Source organism: Notamacropus eugenii, chromosome 2 (genome assembly GCF_028372415.1).
Source record: "Notamacropus eugenii isolate mMacEug1 chromosome 2, mMacEug1.pri_v2, whole genome shotgun sequence".
Taxonomy (NCBI): domain Eukaryota; kingdom Metazoa; phylum Chordata; class Mammalia; order Diprotodontia; family Macropodidae; genus Notamacropus; species Notamacropus eugenii.
In genome coordinates this window covers 462,040,858-462,061,253 of record NC_092873.1, presented here as the reverse complement: position 1 = coordinate 462,061,253, position 20,396 = coordinate 462,040,858, and the positions used below count along the sequence as shown (strand labels likewise).

Here is a 20,396-nt window from a genome sequence, read left to right as displayed (position 1 = left end):
CATTGGGACTTCATGGGTATGTGTATGTATGTATAGGTGTTGGTGCATTTTTAACATCTTACAGAGACAACAATATAATTTTTCTAGGAAAAGTGATCACTGAGTGGTTGTCCTAACATTGGGCATATCTTTTAGTGTCTCCCATTTCTAGGCATGAAGGCATTTGCTACCATCTAAGTCAAAGAAATTCTGTGGAAATAAATAAGCTAATTTTCTGAAATTCTTTGGGCTTCTTATAATTTCACTTAACATAATAATCTTGAAACATGTAACTGGCCATTTGTATGTAGTATTTTTTTAGGTGCCAAGCAATTTGAAATTGTCATAGACTCATTAAGTCTCTGTGGAACTTTCAATTAAGACAGCGCTTAAATAGTTAAAGAATTGGAGGTTATAGACACATTATAAACAGTGATTAAATATTGTAATAGGCTTAGCTAATTAAATTGTATACAAATAAAGTAAGTGAAATTGTGAAGTTATTAGGAGTTGTTTCTGGAGTTCTGCTGTACAAGGTGAAATCAGGGGAAATTGCTAGTTATTTTCTTAGGAGATTATTCTTGAATGACAGGAGAGGGAGAGGGTGAGGAGGCAGAAAAAATAGGGAAGGGAGACAGAGAGGGAGGGAGAGAGAGGAGACTAAGACAGGAAGTGCAGAAAGGGGGAAAGATTCCAAGAGCTGCTCAAAGTGAAAAAAAGGATATCAATGTGTGGTGAGATGATCTTTGTGCGTTGTTTAGGAAAAGATTTGAAGTGAATCAGTTGGTGTAAGGAAGGCTATTGAATAGATCTACCTAAAAAGAATGGAAGCAAAAAGCGAGAAGGTAGAAAGATACTAGGCAGGTGAATATCATTGACTATAACTAGAGAGGATTGATACTGGAAGAAGGACTATGGTGAAATGCCTAATTTCATACCACATTTTTGTTTTTTGACTTTTTAAAAAATGTATTATTTTGCCTCTACATTTCTCCCCTTTTTTGTTTTTTTTAGGAATGGGTAACTGCCACAGACATTAGAGTAACTCTCAATCGCCTGAATACTTTTGGAGATGAAGTGTTTAACGACCCCAAAGTTTTGAAGTCTTATTACTATGCAATTTCCGATTTTGCTGTGGGTGGAAGGTAAGTGGATTATTAAAACTTAGTGAAAAAGTTGTGAAGTTTCCCCCCTGCCCCTTCTCTCCTTTTAACAGTGTGGCTTACCAACTTTTTTACATCTCCATTGATTCTCTCATTAGAGTTTTATTTCTTCTGAATAAGATGGCATCCTTCTGATTAATCCTCTGCACACATTAGGTTTTTCCAGCCAACCTGACCTACTAGCTATTCTCTGAGCTTGATGTACAATTGCTTATTTTTCTTCTATTTCATGAAGTTCATGCAGAACTTTACTTTATACTTTTAGAATATTTTGCTTCCTTCAAGGCTCAGCCCAGCTGCTTACTGCTGCTATAAATCTTGCCTAATATACCCAAAATATAATAGCCTTTCCCCTTCTGGAATTATTTTGCTTATAACTATCTTTTAATTTTCAAGCCCAATTTTTAACCCTAGCTTTTTACATGATGCCTTGTACATAATACTTAATAACCACTTGTTATTGTACTGTAATAGGAGCAATAGAACTTGGAGGAGAGTTGTCTTGAGAACTGTTCTTTGGTTTAGTTTTAATTATTCAAGGTGATAAATTAAGTTTTTTTAAAAACTGTATCAATTTAAACCTGCATATTAACTGCTTATTATGAGTAAGACCTTATGCTAATTGTTCCCAAGGATACAAAAATAACCACACATTGTCATTGCCCTCCATTAAACAAGTCAACAGGCATTTGTTAAGCATCTTCTCCATACCAGGTACTGTGCTAATAAGCTCTGGGGATACAAAGAAAGGCAAAACATAGCCCCTGGTCCCAAGGAGCTCACAGCTGGTGATGAACACATGAAAACAACTATGTGTAAAAAAGATATATGCAAGGTAAACTGAAGATAATCAGAAAAAGGGAAAGCCCTAGCATTAAAGGGAATTGGGAAAGGCCTCTTGGAGAAGATGGGTTTTTAGCTTGGACTTGAAGTAAAGCCAGGGAAGCCAAGAGATAGAGATGAAAAGGGTGAGAATTGCAGGCATGGGAGACAACCCATTAAAATTCAAGGAGAAGGGAGGTGTACAGTATTGTATATGATGTACAGCAAGGAGATCAGTGTCAATGGAATAGAGTAAGTTGTAAGAAGACTACAAAGTAGGAAGGGGAAGGGGCCTGTTAGTGAAGGGCTTTAAGAGCCAAATAGGATATTATAGTTGATCCCAGAAGTAACTGGGAGCCACTGGAGTTTATTTAATGGGGCTGTGATGGTCAGACCCACACATTAGGAAGATGAGTATGACAGCTGAGTAGATGAGGGTAGGAAGAGACTTAAGGCAGGATGACCAACTAATAGGTAATTACAATAGTCCAGGTATGAGGTGATGAGGACCTGTGCCAGGATGGTGCCAGTGTCAGGAGAGAAGGGGATGTGTACAAGAGATGCTGGCAAGATAGAATGACCAAGATGTGGCATCAGATGAGACCTGTGGGGTGAGAGTGAAGAGATTATCATTAGGATAACAGCTGATTAAGCAAAGGGTTTGGATATGTTGAGTTTAAGAAGTCTTTGGGACAACCAGTTTGAGATGACCAATAGACAGCTGAAGATGTGAGACTGGATATCACGAGAGAGGATTAGAGCAGAATTAGTAGATTTGAGGATCATCTGCATAGAAATGATCATTGACTCCATAGAAACTGGTGAGATCACCAAGTGAAATAGTATAGAGGGATAGCAGAAGAAGGCTCAGGACAAGGCCCTGTGAGACACCCATGGTTATTAGCAGGTATGACCTGGAGGAAGATCCTATAAAGGAAACTTGTTGGTGTGGTCAGATTATAAGTAAAGAGGAGAACCCAAAGAAAATGCCGTACCAAAAACCTGGAGTGAAAAGAGTATCAAGGAGAAGAGGGTGATAGTGTCAGAGACTACAGGGAAATTAAGAAGAATGAGTATTGAGAAAAGGCTATTGGATATAACAAGAGATCGCTGGAAATTTTGGAGAGAGCAGTTTGGGTGGAGTGATGGGGTCAGAAGACAGACTGCAGAGAACAGAAGTGAAGAAAGAGAAGGAGGAGAAGTGGAAGTACTTACTGTGGGAGTTGAACCACGTAAGGGAGGAGAGATAAATGGCAATAGCTACTGGAGATGGAGGGGTCAAAGGAGGGTTTTGAGGGTTGGTGGGTTTTGTTTGTTTTTTTGAAGATGAGGGATTCACACTCCTGTTTTTAGATAGTAGGGAAGCAGCCAGTAGACAGACATAGAAGATGAGTTAGAGAGTGGGGATGACAGAGGGAAGCAATTTATTGTGGAAGACTGGATGTGCTTGTAGAGGGGTTTGCTTTGGCAAGAAGGGCCACCACTACATGTGAGATGGGCAAGAGAGGGAGAAGGAATCAGAGATTCCTAAGGGTTCTGTGAATAGGGAATGAGATGAAGCTCATGGTAAATGCCCTCAGTTTTTTTCAGTGAAGTAAGAGGCAAAGTTACCAGCAGAGAGAGTTGGACAAGGAGATGCATAAGAGACTTGTTGGGGGGTGGGGTGTGTGTGTAAAGGTTTAGAAAAGTCACTATGATGACAGTGTGTTGATTAAAGCAGTATAAAAAGGGTTGCATTGCTACAGTGAGAGCCCAGTTGAAATTATATATTTGTTAAGGATGTAATCAATTCAGTTTTGCCATTTTCTCCAGTTTCTTTTCAGTAAAAATTGCAGATGGTGAAATTATTCCAAAGTTGAGGCTTGGCAGGACAAGATCAGAACTAGGATAAGGGTACAAGGGACTGAGAAGAGGCCAGTGTGAAGTTGAATTGCTTCATTCACTAAGAGATCAAGATAGAGAAGGAAACAGAGTGTAACAATACAGTAGTGAGAGCCCCTGGAAAAGAACTGAGTGACAGAGGGATTGGAGGTTGTGGTGAGGACAAAGAACAGGCTTTGGGCTTAAAAGGTACAGGGAGTGATGAAATGACCACAGGTTGAGATCAGAAGGGAGTTTCAGACTTCATGAACATAGAAGTGGACACTTGATGGCAAGATCAAAGGTATTATCGTGGCTGATCAGAATCAATGAGAGGTGGAGAAGTAGGTCATGGGAATTGAGTGATGAGGAATTTAAAGGAAGGATAAGTATGTTTGTTGATGAATTTATGAGGACAGGAGAATGCTATTGGAGGCTGGTAGTTTACAGCTTCCAGAACTTTGGGTGTTTACTGAGTAATGGTATTAGTAGTCCTGAGGTTTATCAAGAGAAGAGCAATGATAGGACAAGGGAGTGAGCAAGGGCAAGATGAAGAACTGAAATATTGAAGTATTGGGTTGAAGTTTGAGAATGAGGAAAGGGAGATCAGAGCAGTGGGGGTAATGGTTTGAGAAAGTCTGAGGGGTGAAGCAAATGGATATATAGGATATGGAAACAGGAAGAGAAACAGAAGGTTGACTTTATTCACTTTATTTTGTCCCTTGTTCATGAAGATGCTTCTGCTGGCTGACGTGTGCTTTGAGATGTTTTTTCATTGTTAATGGCAGTCTTCACCATCTTTGACTTACTTTTATTTTTACCCAACGTATGATTCTAAAATCCTTTGGTAAGTAGTTAACAGCATGAGTCATGAGTCCTTTGTTCATCATCGTATCATATCAGGTAAAGATTTAAACATTAGAAAAAGTGCTAACAATGACCACTTATATAATCAGTTGTGTTTTTGGCTATCATAAACTATCTCTGCTCAGAACTTTTACTTTATCTCTTATCTAGAAAGCTCTGAAATTCTCTTCAGCTTCTTTCTATCTTTACAACCTCACTGCCCACAAACATCATTTTTTATGACTCTTTGGGAGTTGTATTTTATTAGTTTACTTTTCTCTGCAGGTGTAAATGCAATGGACACGCAAGTGAGTGTGTGAAGAACAACTTTGATAAGTTGGTATGTAATTGCAAACACAACACCTATGGAGTAGACTGTGAAAAGTGTCTTCCTTTCTTTAATGACCGGCCATGGAGGAGAGCAACTGCAGAGAGTGCCAGTGAATGTCTGCGTAAGTACCCTGCATATGACTCCTACTAATTAACCTATAAATGGTCTTTATAATCCCTAGTAGAGAAAAAGGGAGCATGTAAATTGCTTCATTTTATATTTTTGTTAAGAAAAAAATTCAGAAACAACAGTTTTTCCTTTGAAAATTGAAGGAATCTTAATAGGAGACTGCAGTCATGTTAGTAGGAAATTACAGACACAAATGATGAAGTCAGCTATATACAAATTACAAATCTGATTTATGATAATACTTTGATGGGCATACCTACAAAATTGTTCTTGAGTCATAAGAATTCAGAATTTTGCTTGGGTTTATATGTTATCCCTATCTTACCTTCTCAGAAAACCAAAGCAATGTAGATCATTACCCATCTGGAAGAGTATCTATATTTATGGTATATTAATCCAATGACGGTTCAAACATAAAGTTACTAAAAATCTGTGTATGGAAAAAAACAAGTTAAATAGTTTTCCATCAGCTCTTCCTATTCTGAGAATACTTTTGTTTATAGTATTATATTAGCCATTATACAAAGAACTATCTATACTTAATTTATAGCTAGCTAGCTAACTAGTGAGATAATGTTCCTGCAGATCATTATGTCTTAAAACGCTGCTTTTACTGTATGGCATCTCCCTCTTTAAAAAAAACAAAACATAACTTGACATACGCTGTATTTCAAACTTGTACATTATGTGGAAGGAAGTTAGACAAGGCTTTAACTACATTATTCCCTAGTTCACAAGTGACTGTAAATTTACAAGGTGCTAACCAAATGTTATCTGGAGCATTATGAACAGAAATAATTTATCCCATAAAAGTCAACATCTGGGAAATGTAAGGCTAAATTTTTGGACTTAGTTCTTTAAAGCTTAAACAGCTTGTGACCATTATGGAGATTATAGCTTGATGTTTTGGAATGCAGCATCTCTGAATGGTAGGCAGCTGTCTTTTAATTTGGAAATACATCCATGAGGGAGCAAGAATAGAGATGGGTTGGTGCTAAGCACACTTCCAGGAGCACAGAGAGAACCCTTCTCCTTGCATTTTGTTCTTCTTTATTTGGCAAAATGCTCGTTCTAAAGAAAACTTGAGCATAGGGATGTTTTAGTGAATGACCCTACACTGACATTTTCTAACTTCAAATAATTTTATTGTTTTTATTTTAAGGATAAGGCTCAATTTAAGTTATCAAAAGACAACAGATAGTTTTAAAAATCTTTTTATTGCATTCTGATTTCCTATAACATACATTTTAATGGGATCTTTATTTTAATTAATGCAGTGCTTCATATAAATATTTCATGTTAAATAAAATAAAGATCCCATTAAAATGTATTTCTTTAGGAAAAAATAAAGCATTTCACAACAGTATGTCATCTCACTCTCACAATAACCCTTTGATCATTCCGTTCCAATGACTTAGGGTACTGAGACTCAGCAAAATTAAATGAGCTGCCCATGGTCCCATAGTTAGTTTAAATATGGTCCTCTTTCCACTACGTTATACTGCCCATAACTTTATGTTTTGTTATATCATCTTATATTGCAGTTATCCCTTCAATGTTCGTTTTAAAATAGAAGGAAAAGTGATTGTCATTCATTATTTACATGAGAGAGATATAGGGGCCAAGCTAGAATAAAATCCTGACCTTTCTGAGTTTAATTTTGTTATTATTTTAACAATAACAATGTTAAATTGCCCTATTTCATGAATTATTCAACATAAATATATAATTTTGAAACAGAGTTGTAATCACATAGTAATAAGAATTCAATCATTTGAATCACTTCATAGGCCTCTGTATATTTCCAGAGTGTCTTCATTCTTTTTTATTCCTCAGGAATAATACTGAATCATGAAAATTTGATGATAAGAACCAGACTTCTCCAAAATTGTCAATATTTGTGGGGATAAAAGAGTTGGAATTTTTAACTTCCCATGACTAAGAAGCTCTGGATATCATTTGAACTTTACCTTTTTGCCCATTCTGGGCTCCAGAGACACTCATCTGAGCCTTGTATTAGAGAGTTTCCCGGACTGGGACACAACATTGATAAGTTTTAAGGTTGAGGTTCATGTCCTTTGTCATTGATTCATGTTTCTTGGTGCCTAAAATATTTTTAAGGTAAAATCTTAGCTTGGTACTCATAGGCATCTTGTTCTGTGGTCAGGGACCAAAAGACATGGATTTGGCTTTTAATTTTAATGTGAATATCTGCTAGATTTAAAACTTCCTCATTATAGGAGCTCCTTAATGTTTTATGGCAGTGCTAATACTGTTTTTGAGCATAATTAAGCCTTGATAGTTTGGCAGCATGATGATTTGGAATCACCTGTGAAAATGTGTTTATGATCTGGTTGATGCATCCTACTATAGGAAATTGTAAATTAATTATTCTCATTCTAACACCACAGATTTAGCAGCAGGCTCTATAGAAATATGTCGGGGAGTCTTGGGAGAAGGGAATCACCTTTTTGCACGTTCCTTTGATTGTCCTTTTTGAAGGACAGGCATTTAGTTAACTTAGATGTTTTGTTCTACAGCTTGTAATTGCAATGGAAGATCACAAGAATGTTACTTTGACCCTGAACTGTACCGTTCTACGGGCCATGGTGGCCACTGCACCAACTGCCAGGGTAATACTGATGGTGCCAATTGTGAAAGGTGTCGGGAGAATTTCTATCGTCTTGGGAATGAGGAAGCATGCCTGCCATGCCATTGTAGCCCTGTTGGTAAGTAAGAGGGTAAGGCCTTCTGCCAGATCAAGGTCGCTTTTGGCTGCACTTTTACTGTTTAAAGCCAGATTTAAAAATCTGTACACTGTACACTCCTCACAGGTAAAGCTTTGGTTATCAGGGTATCCTAGCAAACAAGGGTAGAATGTGTACTTTTCCTTTTAAATGATATGGGATTCCTCCTGTCCTTTTTCATGTTGTACTTTAATGTACTTTTCTGGTATATTTAAGAAGTGTATGGGTTTGCTTGAATAATACTTTTGTAAATAATTATAAATAGAATCAGACTATTTGAATTTTGACTGAAAGATAGTTGTTTTGTGAGCTTTATTCTATTAATTATTTTATTTGGGTTAATTACCTTATAAAGCTCAAGTGCTTCTATGTGTTGTTGTGTCTCAGAAATTCCCCCTCACTTTTTTTTTTTTTTTAAAGCTCCACTCTCTATGTGGATGACTTTCACTTTAGTCATTCCTTGAGGGGAGGTCTTTGTCCTTATAGGGATCATGGACCTTTGTAATCTCCTGCAGTTAAATGATCAATTGCAGTATTCATTGTGTAAAGTCTGATTTGTGACTTTCTCTAAGATTGGTAAGTGAATACTATTATAGATGTAGAAGGTGAAGGTGATAGCTAACCTCCAACTTAGCTTTAAAAAGCACAGATTTCAGATTAGGTCTGGTTTTGAAATTGGTATTTGATCTATCTGTAGCCATCTGAAAGGTAAACCCAATCAGTTTTTGGAAACAGTTTCTGTTTAGCCAGTTCTGTGGGAATTTATCTGACCCTTTATCTTGCTGTTGCCTTTTATGACATGTTCTCTGATGGACAATAGAACATTATAAAATCGATCTCTTTTCCTACCCAGGCTCTCTCAGTACACAGTGTGATAATTATGGACGATGTAGCTGTAAACCAGGTGTGATGGGTGACAAATGTGATCAGTGTCAGCCTGGATTCCACTCTCTTACTGAGGCAGGATGTAGGTAAGGAATTTGAAATAAATATTAGTATGCAAGTAGGAAGGAGATGTATTTCTTTATCAGTGTCTTTTGTTTTTATGCCACCTCTGTTTCCATATTTGTAGCCCTCATTCCCTAGCCAGAGAGCTATCCCTTGCAACAAAAAATTAAAAAGGATTAGAAAAAAGCAGTTAAACCAAACCAGCCAACACATCAACTGAATCTCATCCAACCTCCTTGCCAAAGAAAGAAGGAAGGCTCATTTGTTTTCATCTCTTCTTTGGGGGCCCAACTTGATCATTATTGTAATTGCTTAAAATTCACTTTTGGTTTTTTGGGCAGTCTTAGCATTTTCCCTATAGTTACCATGTATATTGTTTTCCTGGTTCTGTTTGGTGCACTTTGTATCAATTCATAGTACCTCTCATCCTTATGCTTCTCTGTAGGGTTCATATTTATTGTTTCTTATGGCACAGTAACTTTCCATGGGGAGGTGGTGGTGGTGGAATACATTTATAACATAGTCAGTTTTTTGGATTTTAACATTTATATAGCACTTGCTTTATGGCAAGCTTTTTCTAATTTTATCTCACAACAAACCTCAGATGCAGATGCTATAATTATCCCTATTTTACAGATGAGGAAACTGAGGTAAACAGAGTTTAAATGACTTTCCCAGGTTCACACAGCTACTAAGTGTCCAAGGCAAGATTTGAACTCAAATCTTTCTGACTCCAGACCCGTTGTCCTTTCCATTGTACCACACAGGTGCCAGTTCACAGTTTTTTCACTTTGTACTTCATATACTCCGATACATGAAAGCCCTCACCTCTCAATTGTTGGCCAAATTCTGATCTGGCAGTAAGTAGTGTCAAGTCAGGAGAAGATTCGGTTGGAATCAGTGTAGTGTAATTATATCAGTCTTTTAAATGGAATATTTCCTAGGTACAACTCAGAATGCATTTTAAAATTGCGCGTGCGCACGCGTGTGTATACATACAGATCTATCTTCTATCTCTGTATATACATACACACACATATACATGTGCAGTTTTGAAATGCATTCTGAATAGATTGATAGGTATCTCTTCTATCTATCTATATACGCACATATCTAGATAGATGATTTCTAGATGTTATCTGTACCGTTGTTCATTAACTGTTAACTTTGTTCAGTAATTAAAAGTTAACTATTTCAGAGTGAGATTTCTTTATCCAGTTATACTTGAGGATCTCTATGCTTCTTAATGAATTTTTATCTTTTTTTGTATTCAATAGGCCATGTTCTTGCAACTCTGCTGGAAGTACAGATGAGTGTAATGTTGAAACTGGGCGTTGTATTTGTAAAGACAATGTGGAAGGATTCAACTGTGAGAGGTAGCTGATCCTTGTTGCAACTCCACTCTGTTTTTTCCAGTGACATACTAGCCTATAAACAGTTCTTTTTCCATTTATCTATAGGTGCAAACCTGGATTTTTTCACTTGGAGTCATCCAATCCTCGAGGCTGTACACCTTGCTTCTGTTTTGGGCATTCTTCTGTCTGCACAAACGCAGAAGGATACAGTATCCATTTCATCACTTCCACTTTCCAGATAGGTAATTTCGGTCTTTCCATATCAGAACAGCTAAGACTGTACTTTGACTATTAAAAGGAGTGCTCGTAATGGCTTTCTGAGATTTACAGTGAGTGTGTGTAGTTTTTGCCTCGGTTAGCTTTTTTATTTAATGGGGAAAATTATGACTAAAAAATTCCTAGGCTTTAATGGCAAGTGTAAATCATGTACTAAATAGATAAAGCATAACATGAGAAATGTAGCCTTGCCAGTTATAGCTTTAACGCAGCATCACAACTACATGAGCGCTTGTGTTCTCGTTCTCTGCTTCCAGATGAGGAAGGATGGCGCGCTGAGCAGAGGGATGGCTCTGAGACTTCACTGCAGTGGTCTTCTGAGAGCCAGGAGGTATCTGTGATCTCAGATAGCTACTTTCCCATATACTTCATTGCTCCTGGTAAGTGAAACTAGAAAGGCATGTATTTGGTACTTTTATATATCCATATTCCTACTTCATTGCCTGTCTTTGGTATATTGTTTCTGTATTTCAGACAAGTTTTTAGGTAACCATCTGTTGAGTTATGGTCAGAATCTCACTTTCTCCTTTCGAGTGGAAAGGCGGGATACACGACTCTCTGCAGAAGATCTGGTTCTTGAAGGAGCTGGTCTTAGAGTATCTGTTCCTTTAATTGCTCAGGGCAACTCTTATCCAAGTGAGACCACTATGAAATACGTTTTTAGGTAAGGTGGCAGCCTTCTTTGCCAGATGAGGGCATCAAATCCATTTTTTGCTTTTGGGGTAAGGGAGAAGGGAGTGAAGAGAAGAGGAGTTGATTACTATAATTTGTAGATCTTATCTTGAGTAATGTATCTGTTTACCTAATATACCTGTTGTAAAAGGATGGCTTCCTACTATTCACCTTTTCCAGTGATTGTGTCAGACTAACTGAAAGCTCTGTGAGTTTTTACATTTGTGCATTTAACATATTGTATTGGTGGTAGAATGAACAAAGAGTGCATTGTGAGTTTCCAGAAACTATGACTACAGAAGCTAATACGAACTTTTCCCCATAGACTTCATGAAGCAACAGATTATCCCTGGAGACCTACCCTTACTCCTTTTGAATTTCAAAAACTACTAAATAATTTAACTTCTATCAAGATTCGTGGGACATACAGTGAAAGAAGTAAGTTATAAAATAATTTGAAAGGCTCTGAGTAGTATGAAGAACACTTCTTGTTCTGGAGTGATTATAATGTTGTATCGTAAGGCTACAAAAATAGATACTTTAGTGTTCTTTATATTTTATTCTCAAGTATTTGCATAGCAAATCTTTTTTTCCTCCACTCATAATATAATGGTAAATATTAGTTTGGTACTTAATGGAGTTGCCACACTTTATAAATTTTGTGAGTTTTTAATACTGAAGTTCAGAATTCAAGGAAAGTATATTTTTCATAAAGCATAAAAATGCCCATTTTTCACTTGATCCTTATGTATCAGAAGATCTGTGACAATCTTTACAGAAACTCCTTCTTCTGATAAATATTGCACACACCAGCACCACCTCCAGTGCTTTAGAAATTTTCTTAAATTAGTTGCTTTGACCAAAATAATTCATTACCTGGTATCTCACTTTCTGGTGAAGAGGTAACCTAGCTACAACTTAGCAAAACTATTTCTCATCTTGCTTTTAAGGACACACTCTAAGAAATCTTTGCTTCAAAACATAAAATAAATCTCATTTTTTAGCTACAGTATTTGATTTATATTTTGCTTTGGATATTTTTTAATTTATTTGTTTTCAGTTTTCAACAGTCACTTCCATATGTTTTAAAATTTTCTCCCCTTCCTTTTCCCCGCCCTCCCCAAGACAGCATGCAGTCTTACATGGGTTCTACACATACATTCTTATTAAACACATATTCACCTTAGTAATATTGCATAGAAGAATTAAAACTTAAGAATGGGAGAAACCATAAGAAAAACCAAAACATAAAAGAGGAAATAGTCTGCTTCATTCTGCATTCCAGTTCTATAGTTCTTTCTCTGTGTGTGGATGACATTTTGCATCAAGACTCCTTTGGAAATGTTTTAGGTCCTTTCATTGCTGTGAAGAGCTAAGTCTATCAGAAACAGTCCTTGTACACTGTTGCCGTTCCTGTGTATAATGTTCTCCTAATCTCACTCAACATCAGTTCATATAAGTTTTTTCCAGGTTTTTCTGAAGTTCACCTGTTCGTCATTTCTTATAGCACAATAGTATTCCATTACATTCATATACCACAGCTTGTTCAGCTGTTTCCCCGATTGATGGGCGTCTCCTAGATTCCAGTTCCTGGCCATCACCCAAAAAGCTGCTATCAATATTTTTGTACATGTGGGTCCTTTTCCCATTTTTATGATCTCTTTGGGATACAGTCCTAGAAGTACATGCACACTTTTATAGTCTTTTGGGCATAGTTCCAAATTGCTCTCCAGAATGGTTGGATCAGCTCATAGCTCCACCAACAATGAAGAGTGTTCCAACTCTCCCACTTCTTCTCCAACATTTATCTTCCTGTTTTGTCATGTTAGCCAATCTGACATGTGATAAGGTACCTCAGAATTGTTTTGATTTGCATCTCTCTAATCAATAGTGATTTAGAGCATTTTTTTCATATGACTACAAATATCTTTAATTTCTTCCTCTGAAAACTGCCTACTATATCCTTTGACCGTTTAGCAATTGGAGAGTGGCTTGTATTCTTGTAAATTTGCCTCAGTTCTCTATATATTTTAGAAATGAGGCCTTTATCACAGACACTAGTTCATAAAAATTTGTTCCCAATTTTTTGCTTCCCTCCTTATCTTGGTTGAATTGGGTTTGTTTGTGCAAAAACTTTTCAATTTAATGTAATCAAAATTATCTATCTCTTCTTTGGTCATAAATTTCTCCATTCTCCATAAATCTGACAAATAAACTATTACTTGTTCCCCTGATTTGTTTATAATATCAGTCTTTATACCTTGATTGAGTACCCATTTGGACTTTATTTGTGTACCCCTTTTGGCTTTATTTGGTTTGGATTTTTTTAATGAGAATCTTTTCATCTGGAGATATAATAAATCCTTAGAAGGAATGTGTTACAGTGTTTAAAAACAGAAAAGGGTAGAACAACATGTTACCTTATAAACACTTTACTTAAGTTAATTAAATTAGTATTTATTGTGTACTTAATACATGCTGGACATTGTACTTAATACGTATAGCCACTTTGGAAATTACAAATCTGGGGTGCAAACCCTATCCTCAAGGAATTTTTTAGTTGGAAAGACAAGACACAAACATGTAACAAGTTAGATGACGGTAAAATATTTAAATAATAAATAATAATTTAAGTGCCTTTGCTTGGATTTCACTTCCTTCTTCCCTCTGATACATAAGAATCCCTCTCCTCCTTTAAGACACAGCTCAGTTACCATCTTTTTTTTTTTAACTTTATTTATTTATTTTTAGTTTTCAGCATTCATTTCCACAAGATTTTGAGTTCCAAATTTCCTCTCCATCTCTCCCCTCCCCCCGCCCCAAGACACCATGCATTCTGATTACTCCTTCCCTCAGTCTGCCCTCCCTTCTATCACACCTCTCCCTTCCCTTATCCCCATTTTCTCTCTTTTCTTGTAGGGCAAGATAGATTTCTATATTCCATTATCTGTATTTCTTATTTCCCAATTGCATGCAAAAACAATTCTCAACATTCATTCCTAAAACTTTGAGTTCCAACTTCTCTCCCTTGCTCCCTCCTATCCCCACTGAGAAGGCAGGCAATTCAATATAAACCATACATACATAGTCATGCAAAAGACTTTCATAATAATGTTGTGAAAGACTAACTGTATTTCCCTCCATCCTATCCTGTCCCCCATTTATTCTGTTCTCTCTTTTGACTTTGTCCCTTCCCAAAAGTGTTTACTTCTAATTACCTCCTCCTCCCATTTGCCCTCCCTTCTATGATTCCCCCCCATACCTCACTTATCCCCTTCTCCCCTACTGTCCTGTAGTGTAAGATAGATTTTCATACCAAATTGAGAGTACATGTTATTCCCTCCTTAAGCCAAAAGTGATGAGAGTAAGCTTCACTTTTTCCCTCTTACCTCCCCCTTTTCACCTCCATTGAAAAAGCTTTTTCTTGCCTCTATTATGAGAGAGAATTTGCCCCATTCCATTTCTCTCTTTCTCTTCCCTATATATTCCTCTCTCAACCCTTAATTTTATTTTTTTTAGATATCATCCCTTCTTATTCAATTTACACTGTGTCCTCTGTCTATATATGTATATAATCCCTCCAACTACCCAAATACTGAGAAAAATTTCAAGAGTTACAAATATTATCTTTCCATGTAGGAATGTAAACAGTTCAACTTTAGTAAGTCCCTTATGATTTCTCTTTCCTGTTTACTTTTTCATGCTTTGCTTGATTCTTGTGTTTGAAAGTCACATTTTCTACTCAGCTTTGGTCTTTTCATTGTGAATGTCCTCTATTTCATTAAATGACATTTTTCCCCTTTAGTATTATACTCAGGTTTGCTGGGTAGGTGATTCTTGGTTTTAATCCTAGTTCCTTTGACTTCTAGAATATCATATTCCAAGCCCTGCAATCCCTTAATGTAGAAGCTTGCTAGATCTTGTGTTATCCTGATTATATTTCCACAATACTTGAATTGTTTATTTCTGGCTGCTTGAAATATTTTCTCCTTGACTTGAGAACTTTGGAATTTGGCTGCAATATTCCTAGTAGTTTTCCTTTTGGAATCTCAGGAGGTGATCGGTGGATTCTTTCAATATTTATTTTACCCTCTGGTTCTGCAATATCAGGGCAGTTTCCTTTATAATTTAATGAAAGATGATGTCTAGGCTCTTTTTTTTATCATGGCTTTCAGGTAGTCCCATAATTTTTAAATTGTTTCTACTGGATCTATTTTCCAGGTCAGTTGTTTTTCAAATAAGATATTTCACATTGTCTTCAATATTTTCATTCTTTTGATTTTGTTTTGTAATTTCTTGGTTTCTCATAAAGTCATTAGCTTCCATTTGCTCCATTCTAATTTTTAAAGAACTGTTTTCTTCAGTGAGTTTTTGAACCTTCTTTTCCATTTGGCTAATTCTGCTTTTTAAAGCATTCTTCTCCACATTGGCTTTTTGGATCTCTTTTGCCATTTGGGTTAGTCTATTTTTAAAGATGTTATTTTCTTCAGCATTTTTTGGGGTCTCCTTTAGCAAGCTGTTGACTCGTTTTTCATGATTTTCTTGCAGTGCTTTCATTTCTCTCCCCAATTTTTCTTCCTTCTATCTTACTTGATTTTCAGAATTCTTTTTGAGCTCTTCTGTGGCCTGAGATCATTTCATGTTTTTTTTTTTTTGGAGGTTTTGGATGCAGAAGCCTTGACTTTTATGTTGTCCTCTGATGGTATGCATTGTTCTTCCTCATCTGAAAGGATGGAAGAAAGTACCTGTCACCAAGAAAGTAACCTTCTGTAGTCTTATTTTTTTCCCTTTTTTGAGCATATCCCCAACCAGCTACTTGACTTTTGGGTCCTTTGTCAAGTGGAGGGTATACTCTAGGGACGACCTGTAAGTTCTCAGTTACTCTAAGGTGGCGCAGTCAAGGGAGAGGAGATTTTTCCTCGCCTGGCCTGAGCTCTGGTCTAGGAGCAACCACAAGCTTTTCTGCCCAGGATCTGTGAGTAGGATTCCTTCTCCGGAGCCTCCTCCTCCAGCTCCCCCAGCCAGTGCTTCTCCTCACCCTAGGGCTGGCACTCAGGGCTGAAATTCAGAGCAGCTGCCTAATTCCCCCAGGGTCTTTAGGCTGAAGGCTTCAAAAATGGATGCTGCCACCACTTAGGGCAGCTAGGGCAGGACCCTATTACCTTCTCACCCAGGTGAAAGAGCTTTCTCACTGACCTTTGAAACTGTTTTTGGCGTTTGTGGATTGAGAAATCTGGGAACTGTGGCTGCTGCCCATGATTGTACACCCTGAAGCCTGCTCCAGTCCTGTCTGTGCTGCATGGCCAAGGCTGGGCTGTGCTCTGCTCTGAGCCTGCTGCAGTAGACCTATCATGTCGGCCTTCCAAGCTGTCTTGGTCTGGGAATCTCTTTCACTGTGTTGTTTTGTGGCTTCTGCTGCTCTCGAATTTGTTGAGAGTCATTTTTTTGCAGGTATTTTATGGGCTATGGGAGGAGAGCTACAGCAGATCTGTCTTTCTACCTCAGTTACCATCTTCTATATGAAACTCTTTCTGATTTCTCTCCCATGTGTGCCTTCCCTCCCAAAACTACCTGGTGTTTAAATACTTTGTGTATGTGTAAATTTTTTACTTTATATTTATGTATTTACTTGTCTCCTCCATTAGCATGTTAGCTTCTTGAGAGTAGGAATTGTTTTCATTCTTTTTACTTGTATCCATCATGTCTGGCACACACTAGATGCTTTAACAAGTACTTGTTGAATGATTTGTCACTGCATGATTAACTGCCAGATTAATTATTCCTAACTCATCCTCATTGACATTTTGTCAAATTCAGTGCTGTTATGTTATTCTGACATGATCTTCTCTTGTTGAATCTATACTGGCTTATAGGGACTGTTACTTTTCCCCCTAGATAATAACAAACCATCCTTTTAGTCATATATTCCCAGTATTTTGCTAGAAATAAAAGTCAAGCTCACAGATTTATAATATGAAGAATCTCTTTTTTCTTCCTTCTGAAAATGAGAACGTTCACCAACCTTCTGTTCTATGAGAGCTGGCTAGTCTTTGTGACTTTTGGAGGGCTCACTGACAGTAGAAGTTACCAGCATCCTGGGATGTTTGGTTTGTGCAGGTGCAACACTCAGATTTTATACAGTACTTTATACCTCATTTGTTATGTACTGTTCTTTACTATCACTGTAGTCTTACAGAGGAAGTTGTCTCAGAAGCCAAGGGAGGAGAGAGTATCAGGAGTGATGAACAGGGTCATATGTTCATGGCAGAGCAACCAGGAAGGTTGGAGACAGAGAAAGACCCATCCTAATGGAGCATCACATAACAATGATGTCTCACATGTCTCCGTCATATGCCCCTCTGATTCTTTTCAACTTTATTTACATAGTATACTTTATTTCACAAATGGAATGGGAAATAATGTTTAAGGCCATATAGCAAAGTCATTGATAGACTAAAACCAGAAGAAAAATAATTTCTAATTGCCAGTCTTTTAACAGTAGTTTTAATCATAAGATGATATAAACAGAGTGGTATTCAATATACAGTCCCTCATTTCTTCTGGGAAGTCCTTTGAAAATTGTATCTCATAAGATTGGAAAGCACAAGTATTTTTGTGTAGTACACTGACATTTTCCATAGAAGTCAAATAATAGTGTTCTGTGTGGCCTTTTCTTGGGCTATCATGTGAGTGGACTGAGTGGTGTGTCCTAACTAAAATCCCTAAAGAGATAAGGTAATGATTAATTTTTAATTCCTGACATTTTTTTTGCTTTTCACCATTTTTGGAAGATATAACTGACTGAATTATCTGTTAGAATGCAAGTTAGGCCTTTATAAGATCTGTCGTGAAATGAAAACTCATTGTCTCCTGATAAATGTTTATTGATTGCCTTTTTCTCTTACAATTGTACATAGGTGCTGGATATTTGGATGATGTCACTTTGATGAGTGCCCAGCGTGGACCTGGGGTCCCTGCAGTTTGGGTAGAGTCCTGTACCTGCCCTGTGGGATATGGAGGACAGTTTTGTCAACTGTGTATCTCAGGATACAAAAGGGAAACACCTAGTCTTGGACCTTATAGTCCTTGTGTGCTCTGTACCTGCAGTGGACATAGTGAGACCTGTGACCCTGAGACAGGTAAGAATGTGATCTGGTGCAGCTACAAGGTGTGAATTTTCTGGTTTGTTTTTTTTTAAGGGAGAAGAAAGTGAGAAGTTTTATTTATTACATGTATCTATGTATTTCCTTTTATTTCTTGCCTTCAATAGGTGTTTGTAACTGCAGAGATAACACAGCTGGTCCACATTGTGAAAAGTGTGCTGATGGCTATTATGGAGATTCAACAGCTGGTACTTCCTCTGATTGTCAACCATGTCCATGCCCCGGAGGCTCAAGTTGTGCTGTTGTGCCCAAGACAAAGGAGGTGGTATGCACCAATTGCCCTACTGGCACCACTGGTAATTCTACATTTCCAACTTCCTTCACTGAGATTATTTCTTTGAAGTGATGTTGATGAATTTATCTTGAAGTTTTTTATTTTAAATATTTTAGTTGTGCTGTTTTAAATATTTTCATTGCATAAAAGTATTTTTAGATCTGTTAGGTAAATGCCAAATCAGATGAGAGGATAAGCCTTCATCATTGTTTCTGTGGTTTTACTGAGGGCTCCGTATTTTCTAGCTTTGAAAATACTTGGCATTTTCTACAGAATTATGTACTTTTGCAGTACTTCAGGACTGATTGCATTAGCTTTGTGTTAGGTATATCAAGATGGGAAAGGCCATCATCACAAATATTTCTATAATCTTTAGATTTGTATGTGAATAAGGCAGTTGGGGTTAAGTGACTTGCCCAGGGTCACATAGCTTGTGTCAAGCTGTAATATATATTGCAGTATGCTCAGAGTAATGTTATGTAACTGACAGGTGAAATGAAGGTCTTGGCTCTATTCTGCATATGAATATTTGATATAAATACTTAATAAAAGCTTAGTTGCTTTCTTTTTTAATTAAAAATTTAAATGAAATTTCTATTATTTTACCATACCACTGTGGCACATCGTGTATTCCACTTTGCAAACCGTTTGTCTAGATGATCTTCAGGGTCCTTTTAAAAATGCCATTGTTCTATAACTGCTCAGGGTGATACACTTTCTTCTCTGAAGTGTTCCCTACTGAAAAAGTCAAACTGCTGTCTGGCTATTTGGTGTTAACCCTTTCATCATTGGTAACCTAATGGACAGAATTCAATGAGCCTAGTATGCACTAGGCTCCTTCTAGCTATTTGGCAAGTGAAATTTGAGAACTATAAAATGACAGCTTGTTTTTGCCTTTATTTTAAACCTGTAACATCAATTTCTCTACTTTGTAGGTAAAAGATGTGAACTCTGTGATGATGGCTATTTTGGAGACCCCCTTGGTGAAAATGGCCCCACAAGACTTTGCCGACCTTGTCAGTGCAGTGACAACATTGACCCCAATGCAGTTGGAAATTGCAACCGCTTAACTGGAGAATGCTTGAAGTGCATCTATAACACCGCTGGCTTTTATTGTGACCGCTGCAAAGATGGTTATTTTGGGAATCCTCTGGCCTCTAATCCAGTAGACAAATGCAAAGGTACAGTTTTCAACTTAGAACTTGATGACCTCATGAAGAAAGAACATAGCATCATTGTACATTTTGTATTGAAGGATTAATTTTCTGGAGCTAGGTAATGTACTGGGCCCAGAATCAGGAAGATCTGAGTTCAAACCCAGCCTCAGATGCTTACTAGCTATATGACCTTGGACAAGTCACTTAACCACTGTCTGCCTTGGTTTCTTCAGCTATAGAATGGGGATGGTAACAGTACCTCCTTCCCAAGGTTGTTGTGAGATCAAATGAGACAATAATTATAAAACAGCATGGTACATGGCACATAGGAAGAACTATGTAAATGCTTTTTCTCCTCTCTCCATCCTCTTCCCCCTATCCCCATCATCTTGAATATTGTGATTGCCTTGTCTGCAGACTGTATTAGTCGTCTCTAAGCTGAACTTGTCAAAGGATGAAGGAAGGAAAGGAAAGAAATTTATACAAATACAAATTTAAAACCAATACTGTCCTCTTTGCCCTCAAGGACCTTACATTCTTAAGAAGAGGAGGCAACATATAAAGGGTAGTGAGTGGTGGCCAAGGGAGGGGACAAAGGAGTGTTTTCATTTGGGATGCCAAAGGAATGATGAAAGGAACCTTGGGGAACTTGATCAACACATGTTCTGATAGCA

General features: G+C 37.3%; 1 protein-coding gene across 1 annotated transcript in view; it reads left to right on the top strand.

The window, feature by feature from the left end:
- The window catches only part of LAMC1 (laminin subunit gamma 1), a 144,431-nt gene that overhangs the window by 94,992 nt on the left and 29,043 nt on the right, over positions 1-20,396 (top strand). Inside the window, exons 3-14 of the mRNA XM_072648436.1 lie at positions 994-1,124; positions 4,956-5,122; positions 7,671-7,859; positions 8,731-8,848; positions 10,103-10,201; positions 10,286-10,422; positions 10,714-10,836; positions 10,931-11,120; positions 11,454-11,566; positions 18,046-18,267; positions 18,399-18,587; positions 19,501-19,746. Coding sequence (XP_072504537.1) covers positions 994-1,124; positions 4,956-5,122; positions 7,671-7,859; positions 8,731-8,848; positions 10,103-10,201; positions 10,286-10,422; positions 10,714-10,836; positions 10,931-11,120; positions 11,454-11,566; positions 18,046-18,267; positions 18,399-18,587; positions 19,501-19,746 — 1,924 coding nt within the window. The remainder of the gene's footprint in view (positions 1-993; positions 1,125-4,955; positions 5,123-7,670; positions 7,860-8,730; positions 8,849-10,102; positions 10,202-10,285; positions 10,423-10,713; positions 10,837-10,930; positions 11,121-11,453; positions 11,567-18,045; positions 18,268-18,398; positions 18,588-19,500; positions 19,747-20,396) is intronic.